Source organism: Heptranchias perlo, unplaced genomic scaffold (assembly GCF_035084215.1).
Source record: "Heptranchias perlo isolate sHepPer1 unplaced genomic scaffold, sHepPer1.hap1 HAP1_SCAFFOLD_66, whole genome shotgun sequence".
In the NCBI taxonomy this organism is placed as follows: Eukaryota; Metazoa; Chordata; class Chondrichthyes; order Hexanchiformes; family Hexanchidae; genus Heptranchias; species Heptranchias perlo.
In genome coordinates this window covers 3,138,853-3,158,325 of record NW_027139688.1, presented here as the reverse complement: position 1 = coordinate 3,158,325, position 19,473 = coordinate 3,138,853, and the positions used below count along the sequence as shown (strand labels likewise).

Here is a 19,473-nt window from a genome sequence, read left to right as displayed (position 1 = left end):
CCTGGTTCAATGAGGAGTGTAGAATACCATTCCAGGAGCAGCACCAGGCGTAACTAAAAATGAGGTGCCAAACTGGTGAAGCTACAACACAGGACAACATGCATGCTAAACAGCGGAAGCAACAGGCTATAGATAGAGCTAAACCATTCCACAACCAACGGATCAGATCAAAGATCTTCAGTCCTGCTACAACCAGTCGAGAATGCTGGTGGACAATTAAAAAACGAAGGGAGGAAGAGACCCTGTAAACATCACCACCCACAATGACAGCAGAGTCCACAACGTGAGTGCAAAAGACAAGGCTGAAGCGTTTGCAACCATCTTCAGCCAGAAATGCCGAGTGGATGATGCATCTCGGCCTCCTCCCGATATCCCCACCATTACAGAAGCCCGCATGCAGCAAGACCTGGGCAACATTCAGGCTTGGGATGGGAAGTGGCAAGTAACATTCGCGCCAGATAAGTGCCAGGCAATGACGATCTCCAACAAGAGAGAGTCTAACCACCTCCCCCCCCCCTTCACATTCCACGGCATTAACATTGCCGAATCCCCCACCATCAAAATCTTGGGGATCACCATTGACCAGAAACATAACTGGACCAGCCACATAAGTATTGTGGCTAAAAGAGCAGGTCAGAGGCTGGGTATTCTGTGGCGAGTGACTCACCTCCCGACTCCCCAAATTATTTGCACCATCCACAAGCCACAAGTCAAAACTGTGATGGAACACTCTCCACTTCCCTGGATGAGTGCAGCTCCAATAACACTCAAGAAGCTCGACACCATCCAAGATAAAGCAGCCCGCTTGATTGGCACCCCATCCTCCACCCGAAACATTCAATCCCTTCACCACCGGCTGACTGTGGCTGCAGTGTATACCATCCACAGGATGCACTGCAGCAACTCGTCAAGGCTTCTTCGAAAGTACCTCCCAAAAGCGCGACCTCCACCACCTAGAAGGATAAGGGCAGCAGGCACATGGGAACAATACCACCTTCACGTTCGCCTCCAAGTCACACCCCATCCCGAATTGGAAATATATCGCCGTTCCTTCATCGTCGCTGCGTCAAAATCCTGGAACTCCTTTCCTAACAGCACAGTGGGCAAAACCTTCACCAAACTCACTGCAGCGGTTCAAGAAGGCGGCTCACCACCAACTTCTCAAAGGCAATTAGGGATGGGCAGTAAATGGTGGCCTCGCCAGCGACGCCCACATGCAATGAAAAAAAAAAACTATTGAAGGGATGTTTGCGTCATCATCGTGAAGTGATTATAGGGTCACCACCAGTGATGGTAACATCGGGTCACCACCAGTGAAGTGAGTACAGGGTCATCACCAGTGAAGTTAGTATTGGGTCACCAACAGTGAATTTAGTACAGGGTCACCAACAGTGAAGTGATTGTAGCGTCACCACCTGTGAAGTTAGTATAGGGTCACCACCGGTGAAGTGAGTATAGGGTCACCACCAGTGAATTTATTACAGGGTCACCACCAGTGAATTTAGTTTAGGCTCACCACCAGTGAAGTGAGCATAGGGTCACCACCAATGAATTTAGTATAGGGTCACCACCAGTAAATTTACTATAGGGTCACCACCAGTGAATTTAGTATCGGGTCACCACCAGTGAATTTAGTACAGGGTCACCACCAGTGAATTTAGTATAGGGTCACCACCAGTGAATTTAGTACAGGGTCACCACCAGTGAATTTAGTATAGGGTCACCACCAGTGATGTAAGTACAGGGTCACCAACAGTGAAGTGATTATAGCGTCACCACCAGTAAAGGTAATATAGGGTCACCACCAGTGAAGTGTGCATAGGGTCACCACCAGTAATATTAGGGTAGGGTCCCAAACATTAATGTTAGATTAGGTTCACTACCAGTAATATTAGTGTAGAGTCACCAACAGTAATGTGAGAATATGGTCACCACCAGTAATATTAGAGTAGAATCCCCAACATTAATATTAGCGTTGAGTCACCACCAGTAATGTTAGTGAAGGATCACTACCAGTAATATTAGAGTCGGGTCCCCACTAGCAATGTTAGAGTAGGGTCATCACCAGTAATGTTAGAGTAGGGTCATCACCAGTAATGTTAGAGTAGGGTCATCACCAGTAATGTTAGAGCAGGATCCCCACTAGTAATGTTAGAGTAGGGTCATCACCAGTAATGTTAGAGTAGGGTCATCACCAGTAATGTTAGAGCAGGATCCCCACTAGTAATGATAGAGTGGGGTCATCACCAGTAATGTTAGAGTAGGATCCCCACCACTAATAATGGAGTCGGGTCCCCACTGTTAATGTTGGAGTAGGGTCCCCACCAGTAATGTGATAGTAGGGTCATCACCACTAATATTAGAGTAGGGTCACCACCAATAATGATAGAGTAGGGTCATCACCAGTAATGTTCGACTCGTGTCCCCACCAGTAATGTTAGAGTATGGTCCCCACCAGAAATGTGGGAATAGTGTCCCCACCAGTAATGTTTGAGTATGGTCCCCACCAGTAATATGGGAATAGGGTCACCACCATTAATGTTAGAGTTGGGTCCCCACTAGTAATATTAGAGTCGGGTCCCCACCTGTAGTGTTAGAGTATGGTCCCCACCAGGAATGTGGGAATTGGGTCACCACCAGTAATGTTATTGTTGGTTCATCATCGCTAATCGTACAGAATGTTTATCAAAAGTAACATTACTCGTGGTGAATGGAAAATGTTTACACCGCTTTGGCGAAAGGGCTGTGGAGTTGGATTGGTTGGGCAGCTTTTTCAAAGAGCCAGCATATGCAGGATGGGCCGAACATCCTCCTTATCGCCTGTTATGATAATCTTGGTATCGTGTCACGAACCGCAATTTTAGAGTAGAATCACCACCAGTAATGTTGGAGTCGAATCACCACCAGTAATGTGAGCGCTGAGTCACCCCAAGTAATATTAGAGTAGGGTAACCACCAGTATTCTTTGAGTAGGGTCACCACCAGTAATGTGAGAGTAGAGACACCACCAGTAATGTGAGAGTAGGTTCACCAACAATAATATTAGAGCAGGGTCTCCACCAGTAATGTGAGAATACGGTCATCAGCAGTAATGTTAGAGTAGGGTCGCCACAAGTAATGTTAGAGTAGGGTCATCACCAGTAATGTTAGACTCGTGTCCCCACCAGTAATGTTAGAGCACGGTCCCCACCAATAATGAGGGAATAGGGTCATCACCAGTAATGTTATTGTTGGTTCATCACCGCTAATCGTACAGTATGTTTCTCAAAATTAACTTTATTCGTTGTGAATGGAAAATGTGTACACCGTTTTGGGGAAAGGCCTGTGGATTTGGATTGAGGGGACAACTTTTTCAAAGAGCCAGCATATGCAGGATGGGCGAACAGCCTCCTTCTGTCCTGTTATGATCATGTTGGTATCGTGTCACGAACCGCAATTTTAGAACAGGATCACCACCAGTAATGTTAAAGTAGGATCACTAACAGTAATGTTAAAGTAGGATCACTAACAGTAATGTTAAAGTAGGGTCACCACCAATAATGTTAGAATGGGGTCACCACCAATAATGTTAGAGTAGGTTCACCACCAGTTATTTTGGAGTAGGGTCACCACCAGTAATGTTAGAGTTGAGTCACCGCCAGTAATATTAGAGTAGCTTCACCACTGTTAATATTGGTGTAGATTCACCACCAGTAATGTTAGAATTGGATCACCACCAGTAATGTTGGAGTAGAGTCAACACCAGTAATGTTAGAGTAGGGTCACCACCAGTAATTTTAGAGTGGAGTCACCACCGTTAATATTAGAGTAGGGTCACCACCAATAATGTTTGAGTCGGGTTACCACCAGTGATGTTAGAGTAGAGTAACCACCAGTAATTTTTGAGTCGGGTCATCACCAGTAATGTTGGAGTCGGGTTACCCCCAGTTATGTTAGAGTAGAGTAACCACCAGTAATTTTCGAGTCGGGTCATCACCAGTAATATTAGAATGGGGTCACCACCAGTAATGTTGGAATCGGGTCACCGCCAATAATGTTAGAGTAGAGTCGCTACCAGTTAATGTTAGAGTAGTGTCACCATCGGTAATGTGAGAATAGGGTCACCAACAGACAATGACTGCAAGATGACAAATATTCAAGGTTACTTGACATTTAGGAAGTGCAGGAATCTGGGAAAAGGTGGAGGGGTAGGTCTGTTAATTTAGGATGACATGAGTGTAATAGAGAGAAATCACCTTAGTTCCAAATACTAAGATGTTGGATCATTTTGGGTGGAGATATGACATAATAAAGGCAATAAATCACTTGTGGGAGTGGTTATAGGCCCCCTAACAGTAACCACACAGAGGACAGGGTGTACAGGGCTAAATAATGGGGGTTTTGAGAAAGGAACAGCGGTAATCATGGGTGATTTTATTCCACATACAGATTGGAAGAATGGGATTGGCAAAGGTAGCCTGGAAGATGAGTTCATAGAGTGCTTTCGGGCCAGTTTCTTAGAGCAACACTTTCTCGAGCCAACCAGAGGGCAGGATATTCTATATCTGGTAATGTGTAATGAGACAGGATTAATTCATGACCTCATTGTAAAGGAGTCTCTTGGTAGCAGTGATCACAATATGATTGAATTTCGCATTCAGTTTGAGGGAGAGAAGAGTAAGTTTGAGACTCGTGTTTCAAACATAAATAAGCACAATTGCGAGTGCATGAAGGCAGAGCTGGCTAAAGTGAACTGCGAACTTAGGTTAAGGGATAGGTCAGTAGAGATGCAGTGGCAGACATTTTATGATATATTTCATAACACTCAGCAAAGACACATTCCAGTGAGAAAGAAAGACTCTAGGGAAAGGACGTACCATCCATGGCAAACTGAGGAAGTTAAAGATAGTATCAAATTGAAAGAAAAAGCATACAACTCCGTGAAGATAAGTGGCAGATCAGAAGATTGGACAGAATATAAAAAACAGCCAAGGAGGGACAATTTGGAGTCGGAGAGAAAGCTCGCTAGAAATATAAAAACTGATCGTTAGAGTTTCTACAGGTAGTTTAAATAGAACAGAGTAATGAAGTGAGCTTCAGTCCTCTAGACAGTGAGTCTGGGGAATTAATAATGGAGAATAAGGAAATGGTGGATGAATTGAACAGATATTTTGAGTCCGTCTTCACTGTGGAGGAAACACATTGCATGCCAGAAATATTGTGAATCAAGAGGTGAAAGGGAGGGAGGAACTTAAAACATTTCCAATCACCAGGGAAAGGGTTCTGAAAAAAATATTGGAACTAAAAGCTGACAAGTCCCCAGGCCCTGACGGACATTATCCCAGGATCTTAAAATAAGTGGCTGCAGAGATGGAAGATGGATTGGTATTAATTTTCCAAAATTACCGAGATTCTGGAATGGTCCCATCAGTTTGCAAAATAGCGAATGTAACTCCTCTATTCAAGAAAGGAGGGAGACAGAAAGCAGAAAACGATATGCCAGTTAGCTTAAATTCTGTCATGGGGAAAATGCTAGAATCTATTATTGAAGAGGTTATAGCAGGGCACTTAGAAAATCTCAATGCAATCAGGCAGAGTCAACACGGCTTTGTGAAAGGAAAATCGTGTTTGACTAATTTATTAGAGTTATTTGAGGAAGTAACAAGCAACGTGGATAAAGGGGATCCCGTGGATGTGGTGTCCTTGGATTTCCAGAAGGCTTTTGACAAGGTGCCACATCAAAAGCTCCTACACAAAATTGGAGATCATGGTGTAGGGTGTAACATATTAGCATGCATAAATGATTGGTTAGCTAACATGAAACAGGGAGTAGGCATAAATGGGTCCTTTTTAGGTTAGTAAGATGTAACGAGTGGAGAGCCACAGGAATCAGTGCTTGGGCCTCAACTATTTACAATCTGTATCAATAACTTGGATGATGAGACCGAATGTATGGTTGCTAAATTTGCTGATGACACAAAAGTAGGTACGAAAGTAATTTGTGAAGAGGACATAAAGAGTCTGCAAAGGGATATAGAGAGGTTAAGTGAGTGACAACAATTTGACAGTTGGACTACAATGTGGGAAAACGTGAACTTGTCCACTTTGGTAGGACGAATAGAAAAGCAATGTATTGTTTAAAGGGAGAGAGACTGCAGAATTCTTAGGTACAGAGCGATCTAGGTTTCCTTGTACATGCATCACAAAAAGTTAGTATGCAGGTACAACAACTGATTAGGAAGGCAAATGGAATGTTGTCGTTTATTGCAAGGGGAATGGAATATAAAAGTAGAGATGTTTTGCTACAGTTGTACAGGGCATTGGTGAGACCACACATAGAATACCTTGTGCAGTTTTGGTCTCCTTATTTAAGAAAGGTCATAATTACTTTGGAGGTGGTTCAGAGAAGGTTCACTTCACTGATTCCTGGGTGGAGGGTGTTATCTTATGATTAAAGGTTGGACAAGTTGGGCCTGTATACACTGGAGTTGAGAAGAATGAGAGGTAATCTTATGGAAACATATAAGACCTTGAGGAGACTATAAAGGTAGATGCTGAGAGGGTCACCCCCAATAATGTTAGCGTAGGATCGCCATCAGCAATATAGGGTGACTACCAGTAATGTTAGGGTAGGTTCACCATCAATAATGTTCGGGTCGGATCACCATCAGTAATGTTAGATTAGGGTCACGAACTGTAATGTTAGTGTAGGGTCATCACCAGTAACGTTAGAGTGGAGTGTCCACCAGTAATGTTATTGTAGGGTCACCATCGATAAGGTTAGGGTCGGTCACGATATTATGGTAGGGCCACTATCAATAAAGTTAGAGTAGGGTCACCATCAGTAATGTTAGGGTCGGGCCACTATCAATAAAGTTAGAGTAGGGTCACCATCAGTAATGTTAGGGTAGGGTGATAACCAGTAATGTTAGCCTTGGGTCATCTCCATTAATGTTACAGTACTGTCACCACCCGTAATGTCAGTGCCGAATCATCACCAGTATTATCAGAGCGGAGTCATCACCAGTGATCATCAAAGTACAAAACAAATGGCATCATGCAATGAATGATCGAAGACTTCACCGAATTATTGGATGCCTCAAGAACCGAACGTGGAGTCTGGGAGGAATGCATCCTTTCGGTATCACTGAGCATGCGCACAGGGCATTTTCTCTTGGATTCCTTTCTGCTCATTGATGTTATTCGACGGAGTTTCATGGACGGAGATGTGCAATTTCCCCATTGACTTCCCAACGCACAGAAGCGAAAATCGCGCCTTGTTTGTTAAGTGACTGTAACTAATGCCAAATATTGCGTAACCTGATTTTCTCACAGGACACCGATTGTTCTATAAAGGGGGAATATTTACGGATCTCAGATACACTCCAATCGGAACCGTAAAGCCGGACAGGATTCACCCATTATTATATATAATGGAACTGCCAATAATTTTACAGATAAAGAATACCTACTACCCTGTTCTCGCGGCCTTTGGTGTTCCCGGTAAGTCAATGAGTCCTGTTGTTTAATAGCTGTTGACTGTCTCAATGTTAATGAAACAGATTCCGAGATTGTTCTCATTGCAGAGTCACTTATCCACCGGGATAAGTTGGTGAATATCAGCAGGAATCTTACCGGTCCTCAAGGCCGGCGAGGCGCTGCTCTGGTCGATAGTTTGTGGGCAACGAGCGATCAACTTTCTTCATTATACCGAGGGAGGGAGAGACTGATTCCCCGGCCCCATTAACAATACATCGATCATTAAAGAACGTGTTGCTTAGTATCCATGGACATCATTTTATTTGTAACTTTGTTCCCGGTCCACTTTAAGTTAATAATTCCTCGGTCTGCAGCCACCTCCACCCAACAAGGGCCTTTGTAAGATCATTTCAGAAATAATTGCCGTTCAGGGAGCTGCTCTCTTCCCCACGGCTGCAAAAAACCTTCGCCTTTCCACCAGCTCCCGCTCTGGTACCGAGCAGCTCCCTCGGGCCGAATATGAATAGAAAAAACTCAGTCTCGACCTGAATTGAATGCCTTTGCCTCAGCTGAATGTTTTATTTGAATTCATATCTTTCCATTAATTGCTATGAAATGATATTTAGTACTTGACGATGTCTGACTGAAGGATACTGGAAGGACGGCGGGTTTTTCGTACCTCCATTGTTCCATGATTGCTTTCTTTTAAACAAACTGTTGTCAATGTTCGCCTATATTAAAAAAAGAATCCGTGCACATAACCCACGTAGGGACACATCTAAATATTTCTCCACAATATGCTCTGAGATTTATCTGAGTGTCCCCGGTAATTTCGTCTTGTTCCTCTTTCTTACAGCGCACCTGGTGACAATCGTGATTCTCTCCAGAGGAAATTGCGGCCTTTCCAAATGTATTTCTGTCTACATGGTGGCCATGGCAACAGCAGAGCTGCTGGTCATCATTTTCAATGTAATAGTGTATCACATTTTAAGTTATCACTTTCCATATTCATTCCTGTCCTACACTGCCGTTTGTAAGTTCATTATTTACATGAATGCTGCTGCGCTGGATATGACGGTGTGGTTCACAGTCTTGTTCACATTTGACCGATTTGTAGCGATATGTTGTCAGAAGTTTAAAACAAAATATTGCACAGTGAGAACTGCGTCTGCGGTTTTAACAACCGTCAGTGCCCTGTTCTGTTTAAAGGACATCCCCTTTTGCTTTGCATATGAACCTGAACGAATCATTAACAATGTTCACTGGGGTTGCCGCACCAGAGTGGACTTTTTTTCAAAGCCTGCAGGCGTCGTCTACTCTTGGTTACGCAGTATTTTAATTCCATTGCTTCCTTTTGCTTTGATGTTACTGTTCAATTGTTTGACAGTCAGACGTATTGTAGTAGCCAGTAGAGCCCGGAGGGGAATCCGCGGTCGCAGCAGTGAGAATCAGAGCGATCCAGAGATGGAGAACCGAAGGAAATCCATCGTTTTACTCTTCACGGTTTCGGGCTGTTTCATACTGTTGTGGCTGACAGCTGCAGTGAGTTTTTTAGCGACCAAACTGACAAACACCGTGCATTATCCAGGCGATTATGAAACCCCTGCATATATCAGCACTGAAACCGGATATCTGCTTATGTATTTGAGTTCCTGCACAAACACGTGTATTTATGCAGCTACCCAAACTAAATTCAGGGAAGAACTGAAGAAGATGATGACATTTCCTTGGACTTTTATTCTGAGATTGGTGAAATGAATGAAAAATCTAACCTAAGCTTCCTCTCCTAACTGAAGCTCAAATATAGAATTATAGATTCTTGCAGCCCAGCGTGCCTGTGCCTGTTCATGAAAGACCGATACAATTAGTTCCACTTCTGTGCTCTTTCCCAATTTCTCAGAATTTTTTTTACTTTTCAAGTATTTATGCAAATGCCTTTTGAAAGCTAAGATTGAATCTCCATCCGCTACCCTTTCAGGCAGTGCATTCCAGATCAGAACAACTCGCTGGTTCAAAAAATCCTCATCTCCCAACTGCTTCTTTTGCAAATGTTCTTAAATCGGTGTCCTCTGGTTATGAATCCTTCTGCCATTGTATCGAGTTTCTGCCAATAAACTCTTTTAAACCCATCACCTTTTTGAACACCTCTATTAACTCACGCCTTAACCTTCTCTGTTCTAAGTAGAACAACCCCAGCTTCTCCAGTATCTCCACATAACTGAAGTCACCCATCCCTGGTACCATTCAAGTGAATCGCCTCTTCACTCTCTCTAAGTCCGTGACATCCTTCCTATAGTGTTGTGCCCAGAACTGGACAGAATACCCCAGCTGAGGCCTAACGATATATTTATAAAGGTTTTGCATAGCTTCCTTATTTTTGTAATCTCTGCCTCTTTTTAGAAAGCCGAAGGTCCGAGTGATTTTTTAGCAGCCTCATCAACTTGTCCGCCACCTTTAAAAATTTGTGTACGTAAAGGCCCAGTTATCTCTGTTCCTGCACCTCCTTTAAAATTGTATCTTTCAGTTTATATTGTCTCCCCTCATTCTTCTTTCCAAAATACATCACCTCAGACTTTTCTGCATTAAATTCTATCGGTCACTTGTTGATCGTCATCGATGACATGTTGAAGGCTGAGGAGAACATAGCGCAGTTTCTCCGCTCCGGGGACGTACTGGACGACAAAGGAGACGCGGAGGAACGCGATGGACACCTACAGACGTTGAAAGACGCCTCTTAAGAACGGGATATGACGCTCGACTCGTCGATCGACAGTTGCGACGGGCCACAGCAAAAAATCGCATAGACCTCCTCAGAAGACAAACACTGGACGCAACCAACAGAGCACCCTTCGTCGTCCAGTTCTTCCCCGGAGCGGAGAAACTACGCCATGTTTTCCGCAGCCTTCAACATGTCATCGATGACGACGAACACCTCGCTTAGGCTATCCCCACCCCTCCACTTCTGGCATTCAAACAGCCACCGAACCTCAAACAGACCATCGTTCGCAGCAAATTACCCAGCTTTCAGGAGAACAGCTTCCACGAGACCACACAACCCTGCCACGGCAACCTCTGCAAGACATGCCAGATCATCGATACAGATACCACCATCACATGAGACGACACCACCCACCAGGTACATGGTTCATACTCCTCTGACTCGGCCAACGTTGTCTACCTCATACGTTGCAGGAAAGGATGCCCCGGAGCATGGTATATTGGCGAGACCATGCAGGCACTGCGACAACGGATGAACGGACACCGCGCAACAATCGCCAGACAGGAGGGTTCCCTCCCAGTCGGGGAACACTTCAGCAGTCAAGGACATTCAGCCTCCGATCTTCGGCTAAGCGTTCTGAAGGCGGCCTTCGAGACACAAGACAACGCAAAATCGTCGAGCAGAAATTGATAGCCAAGTTCCGCACCCATGAGGACGGCCTCAACCAGGATCTGGGTTCATGTCGCGCTACACGTAACCCCACCAGGGGAAAAAAAAGTTATCTTTTTTTAATACGACTGGTCATTCTCTCTCTTTCTCTTCCTTTCTGATGGTTCTCTCTCTCTCTCCCTCTTTTTCTTTGGTTCTGGCCGTTTGTAGATTCAGTTGTCTGGGGTATCTAAGGTTTCTCTGTCTGAACACTATTCAATTAATTTGATGGCCTTGATAACGGGCAGTTGGAAAGATTATCTGTAATCACGAGGCATTGGTCTATGACTATATATGCGGTAATTTTCAATAAATCTCGACACTCACCTGACGAAGGAGAAAACCTCCGAAAGTTTGTGATTTTCAAATAAAACTGTTGGACTATAACCTGGTGTTATAAGATTCCTTCCTTTTGTACACCCCAGTCCATCACTAGCATCCCCACATCACCGTTTTGAAAGAGCAGCCCCTTATTCTAAGATTATGACCCATATTTCTAGTTGCACCCATCCTTGGGAACATCCATACCGCATCCACCCGATCAAGCCCCTTCACAATCTTATATGTTTCAATGAGATCGCCTCTCATTCTTCTGAACTCCAATGAGTAGACTCCCAATCTACTCAACCTCTCCTCATATGTCCACCCCCTCATCCCCGGGATTAACCGATTGAACCTTCCTTGTACTGCCTCGAGAGCAAGTATGTCTTTTCTGAAGTATGGACACCAAAACTGTATGCAGTATTACAGGTGCAGTCTCACCAATACCTTATATAACTGCAGCAATATCTCCCTGTTTTTATATTCTATCCCCCTAGCAATAGAAGCCAACATTCCGTTGGCCTTCTTGATTACCTGCTGCACCTTAATGCCTTCTGGAAGTCCATATAAATAACATCCATTGACTTTCCCCTGTCCACTACTTGAGACACCGCTTCAAAAAATTCAATCCGGTTTGTCAGGCACGACCTACCTTTCACAAATCCATGCTGGCTCTCTCTGATTAACTGAAAATTCTCGAGGTGTTCAGTCACCCTATCCTTAATTATAGACTCCAGCATTTTCCCCACAAAAGATGTTCGGCGAACTAATCTCTCATTCCCCGGTTTCCCTCTCTCTCCTTTCTTAAAAAGCGGAGTGACATGTGCAATTTTCCAATCTAGAGGGACAGGTCCTGAATCTAGAGAACTTTGAAAGATTATAATTCGGGCATTTGCAATGTGCTCACCAACTTCCTTTTAACCTTGGGATGGAAACCATCTGGTCCTAGGGATTTGTCACTCTTTCGTTCTGTTATTTTCTTCATTACTAATTGGTCTCTCGTGCCCCGGTTTATCTTCTCTCCCCCTTGAACAGAAACATCAACTTGACTCTTTCTCGTCCATCAGCACAATTATTAGATGTGAAATCTCCTCTCGACACCTTTAACCACCTGTGGTGCATTAGCAATGAGTCCAGTGGTTTATTCACTTTGACTATTTTTCTCAGATCCAATTCCTTCTCCAGTGATCTCTAACCCTGGTCCCACATTTTCACACCACCATCATTGTTAGAATCTTCATTACTCTGCTCTCAAAATGTTATATCCAGGAAGATTTCGCTCCGAGTCCCGCGTAGACCTAAACCACATGGTCTCATAGCTCCTGGTCTTATGCTTCTGACATTCTAAATGTTTTTGGGATGATTCATTGATTCACATACATAACGCTTAATCCTAACTCCGATTTTTTTTGGAATGTTAACCATTGTTCGTTTTTTTCCCCGACATCAATAACTTTAGCTCTCACTGCTCCAAAACCCCCTTCCTTTTTTTCCTGCGAATAACTATTCACTATTCCATGAATCTTCTGATCCTGATCCAACAGATTGATGAATTCCTCTCTCCAGGCTCAGATCCAAATAGTGCCCACCCTCCAGTCATATCAGCTGGAAGCTTCCCACTGCTCCATTCACCCAGTCTGTAAAATCATTGTTGCTCTGTTCAGATCGTGAGCTTCCCTTCCCTTCCCCGTGAACTCACTCTAGTGCCCCAAGAACGTGAACCCTCCCATCCTGTTCCAGCCCTGCAGCCGCATATTGACCTGCCTCATATTTCCCTCCTTAATCTGTCCAGTGCAAAACAATCTAGAGGCCTTGTCTTTGAGGCTTGTGCTTAAGTCTTAATATTCCCCCTATAAACGTATTTCATTCCGTGCTATTGGTTCCGACCATGGCTATTTTCTGCTCTCCTTTCCTTCCCAGAGACTCGCACCAAGGAGACAACTTACCATTCGGGACCTGCTCAGGGGTGCAGAAGATTCTGTCTCTTCTCCGGACTATAGAATCTCCCACCACGATAGCTCTCCTACTCCTTCGCCCCATCTGCCTCTCACCCCCACTTCACTCGGGGTGCCCCCCTACTCTCCGGTCTCACACAGTTACTCAGGAAGACCATCCTCTGATCACTGTCTCTATTCAACTCACAGTCCCGAACACCACGTATCTATTGGACAGTTCCAGTACTCAGGGGCTCCCTCCACCTGTGACTGCACTGCTCCTCTAGATGGTCACTCACTTCCCTCTATCAACACAGTATCTGTGCTGTTACATCTTCCTGAGCTACAGGTTCTTGCTCGAGATCTGGACCCTTTATCAGGACAGAAATTATATTTTGATGAATTTTCTGAACCTACCTGTGTACATTCTCATTCTTTTTAAGATGTTGGATCTTCTCCTCTGTTTGGACCTTCATCCATGGTGGTGACAGGCGTTCCCAGATTTCGATGCTCTGTAATAAATATATTAATCGGAGGGTTAGACAGAAATATTAAAATGAAAAGGAGAACGTTGACGTGTTAAGCATGATATCCATTCCCTCCTCCCTCATCAGTACAACAGCTGTTAGCTCTGGGATCGAGCATTTATCAAGTGTTACCATGAACTCTCCACATCAGGTGTGACACAGACAGCTGCCCAGTGAAATCCAGTTTGTCCCGCTAATCTCCACAACCCAGTTCCAGAAGGGCACCCATCGGCTGAGACTCTGCACTGGGAGCGCCCATTGGTAAGATTCACTCACAGTGCAGGCCAGCACCAGCCTTATTCCTGAGTTAGTCAATAATCTGGAGGGAAATATGGAGCGTACGGTCGTTGATAAATTAAACGATCCGTCACTCAGTTTTACAGCCTGATGCTGCTCTATTGGTTTTTATTTAGAGACCTGTGTTGGATATTTTTGATTTGTTGAGTATTGGTATTAAATTCTGGTACTTTAGGAACATAACATCAATCCACGTACTCAGTAGCTGGGTTGTGGTTCCTCCGGTCTCTATAGGTAGTGACACTGTCCGTGTGTTCATGGAGATATGTCCTGGTTCGTGCTTTTATCTGAATATATTTATCACATCTCTCATTATCGGCAACTGACGAGTGAGCACTGTAGGGGGTGAGGGTATTTAACACTGTTATATTAATATTTTCGCGAATGTATAGTCATAGAATGATACAGCGCATGAGGCCATTCGGCCCATTGTGCCTGTGCCGGTTCTTTGAAAGAGTTATCCAATTACTCCAATCCCCCTGCTCTTTCCCCATATCCCTGCAACTCTTTCTGTTTCAAGTATTTATCCAACTCGCTTTTGAAAGTTATTATTGAATCTGCTTCCATTGCCCTTTCAGGCAGTGCATTCCAGATCATACTCGCCGAGCAAACAAACTTTTCCTCATCTCGCCTCTGGTTCTTTTGCCAACTACCTTAAATCTGTGTCCTCTGTTTACTGACCCTTCTGCCAATGGAAACATTTTCTCCTTATTTAATCCATCAAAACCCATCATGATTTTGAACATCTCTGTTAAATCTCCCCATAACTTTCTCTGTTCCAAGGAAAACAACCCCAGTTTCTCCATAACTGAAGTCCCATCCGAGGTACCAGTCTAGTAAATCTCTGCACCCTCTTCAAGGCCTTAACATCCTTCCTAAAGTGTGGTGCCCGCAATTGGAAACAATACTCCAGCTGAGGCCTAACTAGCGTTTTATAAAGATTCAACGTAACTTCCTTACTTTTTGTACTCTACGCCTCTGTTTATAAAGCCAAGGATATTCTATGCTTTTTCTTCAGAAAAAGTTTAAAGTGTGCCAATTATTTTATATAGCCCCCTCATTCTTCACACCAAAATAAATTTACGTAACGCATCAAAAAACGACCCAAGGCGCTTCACAGAAGCGGAATCAGTTAGAAAATGGTAGCTGAATCGAGGGAGCATCAAAAGGTTGGTCAAAGAAGTGTTTTTTTATGGAGGATCTTAAAAGGAGGAGAGAGGTAGAGCGCATTGGGTGGGGGGAGTTGGAGATCATGAAGCCTGAACAGCCGGAGGCGCGGCCGCCATAGACGAGGTGAAGAGTGAGTGAAATGTATTAATTGTATGATTTATATCAATTAGTGTTAATTATATTCAGGTGCGGCATATCATTTGGGGACCCTCTCGTATCCATTTATGAGACCTTACCTTGGGTGTGGGGTTTGGAATGTGGATCCCTGTGAATAAAGGCTTGGAAGCAACTGAAGACCGGGTTCTAGTATTCCAACCTTCACCACCTGGCTTTCCAATTTATAACAAAATACACAAAAGGCCTAAATTGGAGGAAGGTGGAGTTCTCGATGGTGCCAGTTAGGACACAGGCAGCAGGGGTTTGGAAGATGAAGTTCACAGAGGGGGAAAAGTGTGAAGCCGGTCCAGAGAGCATTGGAATAGACGAGTCCAGAGGTGATAGAAGCATGGATGAGGGTTTCAGCAGCAGATGGCCTGAAGCAGGGACAAAGATGGGCGATGTTACGGAAGTGGAAGTAGTCCGTCTTTTTGATGCATATCGGGTCGGAAGCTCAGCTTGGCGTCAAAGAGAACTGGGGTTGTGAACAGTCTGGTTCAAAGTGGGACATTGGCTGAGACCAGGATGGAATCACTGGCGAGGGAACATAATTTGTGACCATGTCTTCCGCATTCCCAATGTCTAATTTGAGAAACTTGTAGCTCATCCAAGACTGGATGTCGGACAAGCGACATGACTGCGTTCGGTCCTCAGGTAACCAGGAGCTGATTTTTCAGGTGCTCGGCAGAGAGCGATAATCGATCTGAGCGAATGTATCAACCCTTTACTGAGGTGAACTATTTGTTCGCTCTGAACTGCTGGTCCCGCCGTTGATTTGTTAATAAAAATGTTCTGGGCACTAAACGGATCAGTGAATAAAAATACCGCGCGTTACAATTAAAAATCATAAGGAGTTAGAAAGACCCAGGTACCAACCGCTGTCTGAACTGCAAATTCTAAAATGTGGAGGAGGCGTCACTGGACCAGGATGGGATAAATCACCAGAATTCGTGTTGTCGCTTTCTGTCACGCAAACACTCTTAAAATGTGTCTATGGGGAGATTGGTGGGGGCCAGGAGTGGGCTCGGCCCGGAAATCACCGTTCGAAAATACATTGCCCCGGTCACTGTCAACGCGAACACTGAAAGAATTGTTCTATCCGCGAGGAATAGAGAGCTCCCCACGCCGGGGAACATATCTGACCGCGGGAAATCTGCTTTAGAATGAAAAAGGAAAGGGAGAAAATAAAAAAAGCGTGAACCTGACCATGATCCCGCAAGGAATTTCTGTTTCTATGTAGATTTTGCGGGTTGTATCCTTGTTATTTCATTGCAACCAACCAGGTAGAAGTTCCTTTTTTTATTTTAGCAAGTCACAAATTCTGTATTTGATCTGACCCTTATTTTGTGAGATTCAGAGCTCCGCCCTCTGTGTTAAAACAGCTGCCAAATATCAGGATGAATTTTAACTCAAACATTCCTCATCTGCTGCAGAACAGGGAGTGGCCTTTCTGGTAAAATCACATCGAACCAGTTTGACAATTCGCTACCACTGTGAACAGAGTTTATTATTCAGTTTACTTTATCTCTTCATGTTCCAGGGAAGTTCACTAAAACAGACACATGGTTAGAAAGAAATTATTAATGTCCCAGATGGAAATATTTTTAATAAAATTCCTATCAATTTCTCATGTTTGCGCTTTCAATCCAGGGCCCAAGAGCCAATGTCTTGTCAGCGAGCTGAGGGGGAGGCTGTTTCTGTTCTTGAGGATATTAACCATTTAACCGCCGAAGTAAAGTCTCCCTGAGCATCAATCGCCTCAACTAGTGGGGGAATGAATATTGAATTTCAACAGTTACGTTTATCATGGTAAATATTCAGCAGATACAGTTTTGAATACAGGAGGGACCATTCCGGTTCTGTAGTCGGAATAAAGGTTGGATTTTCCTTATTTTAAGGGGGTTTTCAGACAGTAATAAATATCTCCTCCCAGTGATGGAAGTGTCCAAAGAGAGTAAGTGTTTGAGGACAGATTGTGGTGATAATTCCGAGGGTTGATTAGAACCATATCATCAGGCTACAGCACGGATGTCCGCTCCGGCTCAATGCAAGAGCAATCCAGTTCGTCCCACTCCCCCGTCCAATCCCCATAGTCCTGATTTTTTTTCCTTTCAAGTACTGATCCAATTCCCTTTTGAAGGCCATGATTGAATCAGCCTCCACCACCCCCTCGGGCAGTGCATTCCAGATCCTAACCACTCGCTGTGTAAAAAAGTTTTTCCTCATGTCACCTTTGGTTCTGGATTGTGGTGATAATTCCAAGGGACCGATTGCGACATTTCCCTTTATCTCTCCTTCTCCTTCTTGTCTTTTGACCAGGATGAAGGATTCTCTTGGGCCGGAGACACACCCTGAAGCGATGCTCCCAAATATCCCCCAATATTTATCCACAAGTGAACTCTCTCGCCACAGACCTTCTCTTTCTTGCTTGTTTCAGTCTATCGTTGTTTTGAGCTGAGAGTTTTCCATTCATAAAAAAACATTCAAACGAACAAGAATTTCTCATTAAGTTCACTGTTAATTGTACGGTGCGTTGAATGGCGGGGTTGCATGCAGCCGGCGTGCCTAAATTGATTTGTTTAAGATGATAAATGGATTCGATAGCAGATGCAGAGAATCTGTTTCCTCTGGTGGGCAAATCCAGAACAAGGGGACACAATCTTTAAATTAGAGCTGGGTCATTCAAGGGTGAAATCTGGTAGCCTTGATTTAATTAATTGGGGGAACAGGCTCGAGGGGCTGAATGGCCAACTCCTTTTCCTGTATTCAATCATCTATTGGATGATTAATTCCGGTGTTTGGTAAATGTGAAGGTTAACCAGAGTTTCAGGACAATGACTTCAGCACTGGTGGGTTTGACCGTTCCCTTTAAACGGATGTGTTTGGCTGTTTTTGTTTAAGGCTGAGCTCCATCTGTTGTGAATTTCGCAGAATTCCAGGACAGTAAAGTTCAGGTAATCGGTGCGAGAATCGAGGGTAAACTTTGTTAAATATCGTTTGGTAAAATCACACCCACCGCTCCCCCCAGTGTCCGGTCAGAATTAAACAGTGGAACCCTGAATCATTAATGTGGTTTTATCTGTGGGACAGAGGTCAGAGGTTCGGGACAAGAGAGTCTCTATCTCTAGACTTTAATTCCAAATGTCCTGAAACTGCTCGTTTTATCATCTGCTCAGATGTTATGGGCCCAGAATTCTTGATCGTTATTCACCGCACACCCAAACCCACCTTATAATAAAAATCTTGTTGTTCAGTCGATAAACAATGAGGCAGGTCAGAACACCACACTCTCTCTATCGCCCTTTCGGAGTCTCCGCCTCTGCCGGGGAGTCCCAGCAGTTCTCCCGCACCCACCTGGCGGGACAAGACAGCACTTGTACAGAAGGTTGTTTTATATGTGAGTGGCCCAGTGCAGTCCTTCTCACTGATCTGCTTTAACCGCAGCAACGCAGGGACACGGCCTGCCGGATCCGGCCGTTTTCTTTCTGCGGTTTTAAGGACCCACCCTAAGGTGCTCTGCCCCGTGCCGAGTTTGTCTGCATTAATCCGGTCCTGGGGGAGAATATTATGGTCTGGGTGTTCCTTCCTATCAATTCATTTCATTCATTTCTGGCGTCACTTCTTCAATGTACTATTTATCTAACAACTATCAGGAAAGGCTGAACAGACTGGGGATCTTCTCTCCATTAAAGAGAAGTCTGGGCGGTGACCTGATAGAGGTCTTTAATGTTATAAAAGAGATTGATAGTTTAGACATAGAGGGGATGTTTCCCCTTGAGGGCACATCGAGATTTTAACATTTTTAAGAAAGTACAGAGCCAGTGGAAAGGAGGAGGAGTTAAGACCAAGGGAAGGTCTGTGATAGGATAGAGGGAAAGAGTGATTAAATGACAAAAGGCATGATGGTGCAAGGCCAAGGGGGGCGGTAATAGGACAGGTCAAGAAACAAAAGGTGGGTCCAGAGGAGGTGTAAATGATTACAGCAGAACCATTCCCAGCACCTGCTGTCTCAGAAAATGGTGCTTCTGATCTGAAGTTGTTCAACTCAATGTTGAGACCGCACGGCTCTAAAGAGCCGAATCGAAAGTTGAGGTGCTGTTTCTCCAGCTTGTGTTGAGCTTCTTTGGAACGGTGCCGGAGGCCAAGGACAGAGAGGGCAGAGAGAGAGAGGGATGGAGAATTA

At 44.3% G+C, this 19,473-nt stretch overlaps 1 protein-coding gene across 1 annotated transcript; it reads left to right on the top strand.

Moving 5' to 3' along the window:
- The first annotated feature begins 7,412 nt into the window (after window positions 1-7,412).
- Window positions 7,413-9,216, top strand: LOC137318172 (probable G-protein coupled receptor 139). The gene is made up of 2 exons (XM_067981130.1): window positions 7,413-7,482; window positions 8,315-9,216. Exons 1-2 carry the CDS (start codon window positions 7,413-7,415, stop codon window positions 9,214-9,216), a joined length of 972 nt encoding a protein of 323 aa, XP_067837231.1.
- The last annotated feature ends 10,257 nt before the right edge of the window (window positions 9,217-19,473 follow it).

What these genes read in the sequence shown, in the direction of transcription:
- LOC137318172 (XM_067981130.1), top strand. Translation starts at nt 7,413, where the DNA reads ATGGAACTGCCAATAATTTTACAGATAAAGAATACCTACTACCCTGTT. An exon ending in CGCGGCCTTTGGTGTTCCCG is followed by an intron (nt 7,483 to 8,314) that starts GTAAGTCAATGA and finishes TCTTTCTTACAG; the next exon opens with CGCACCTGGTGACAATCGTG.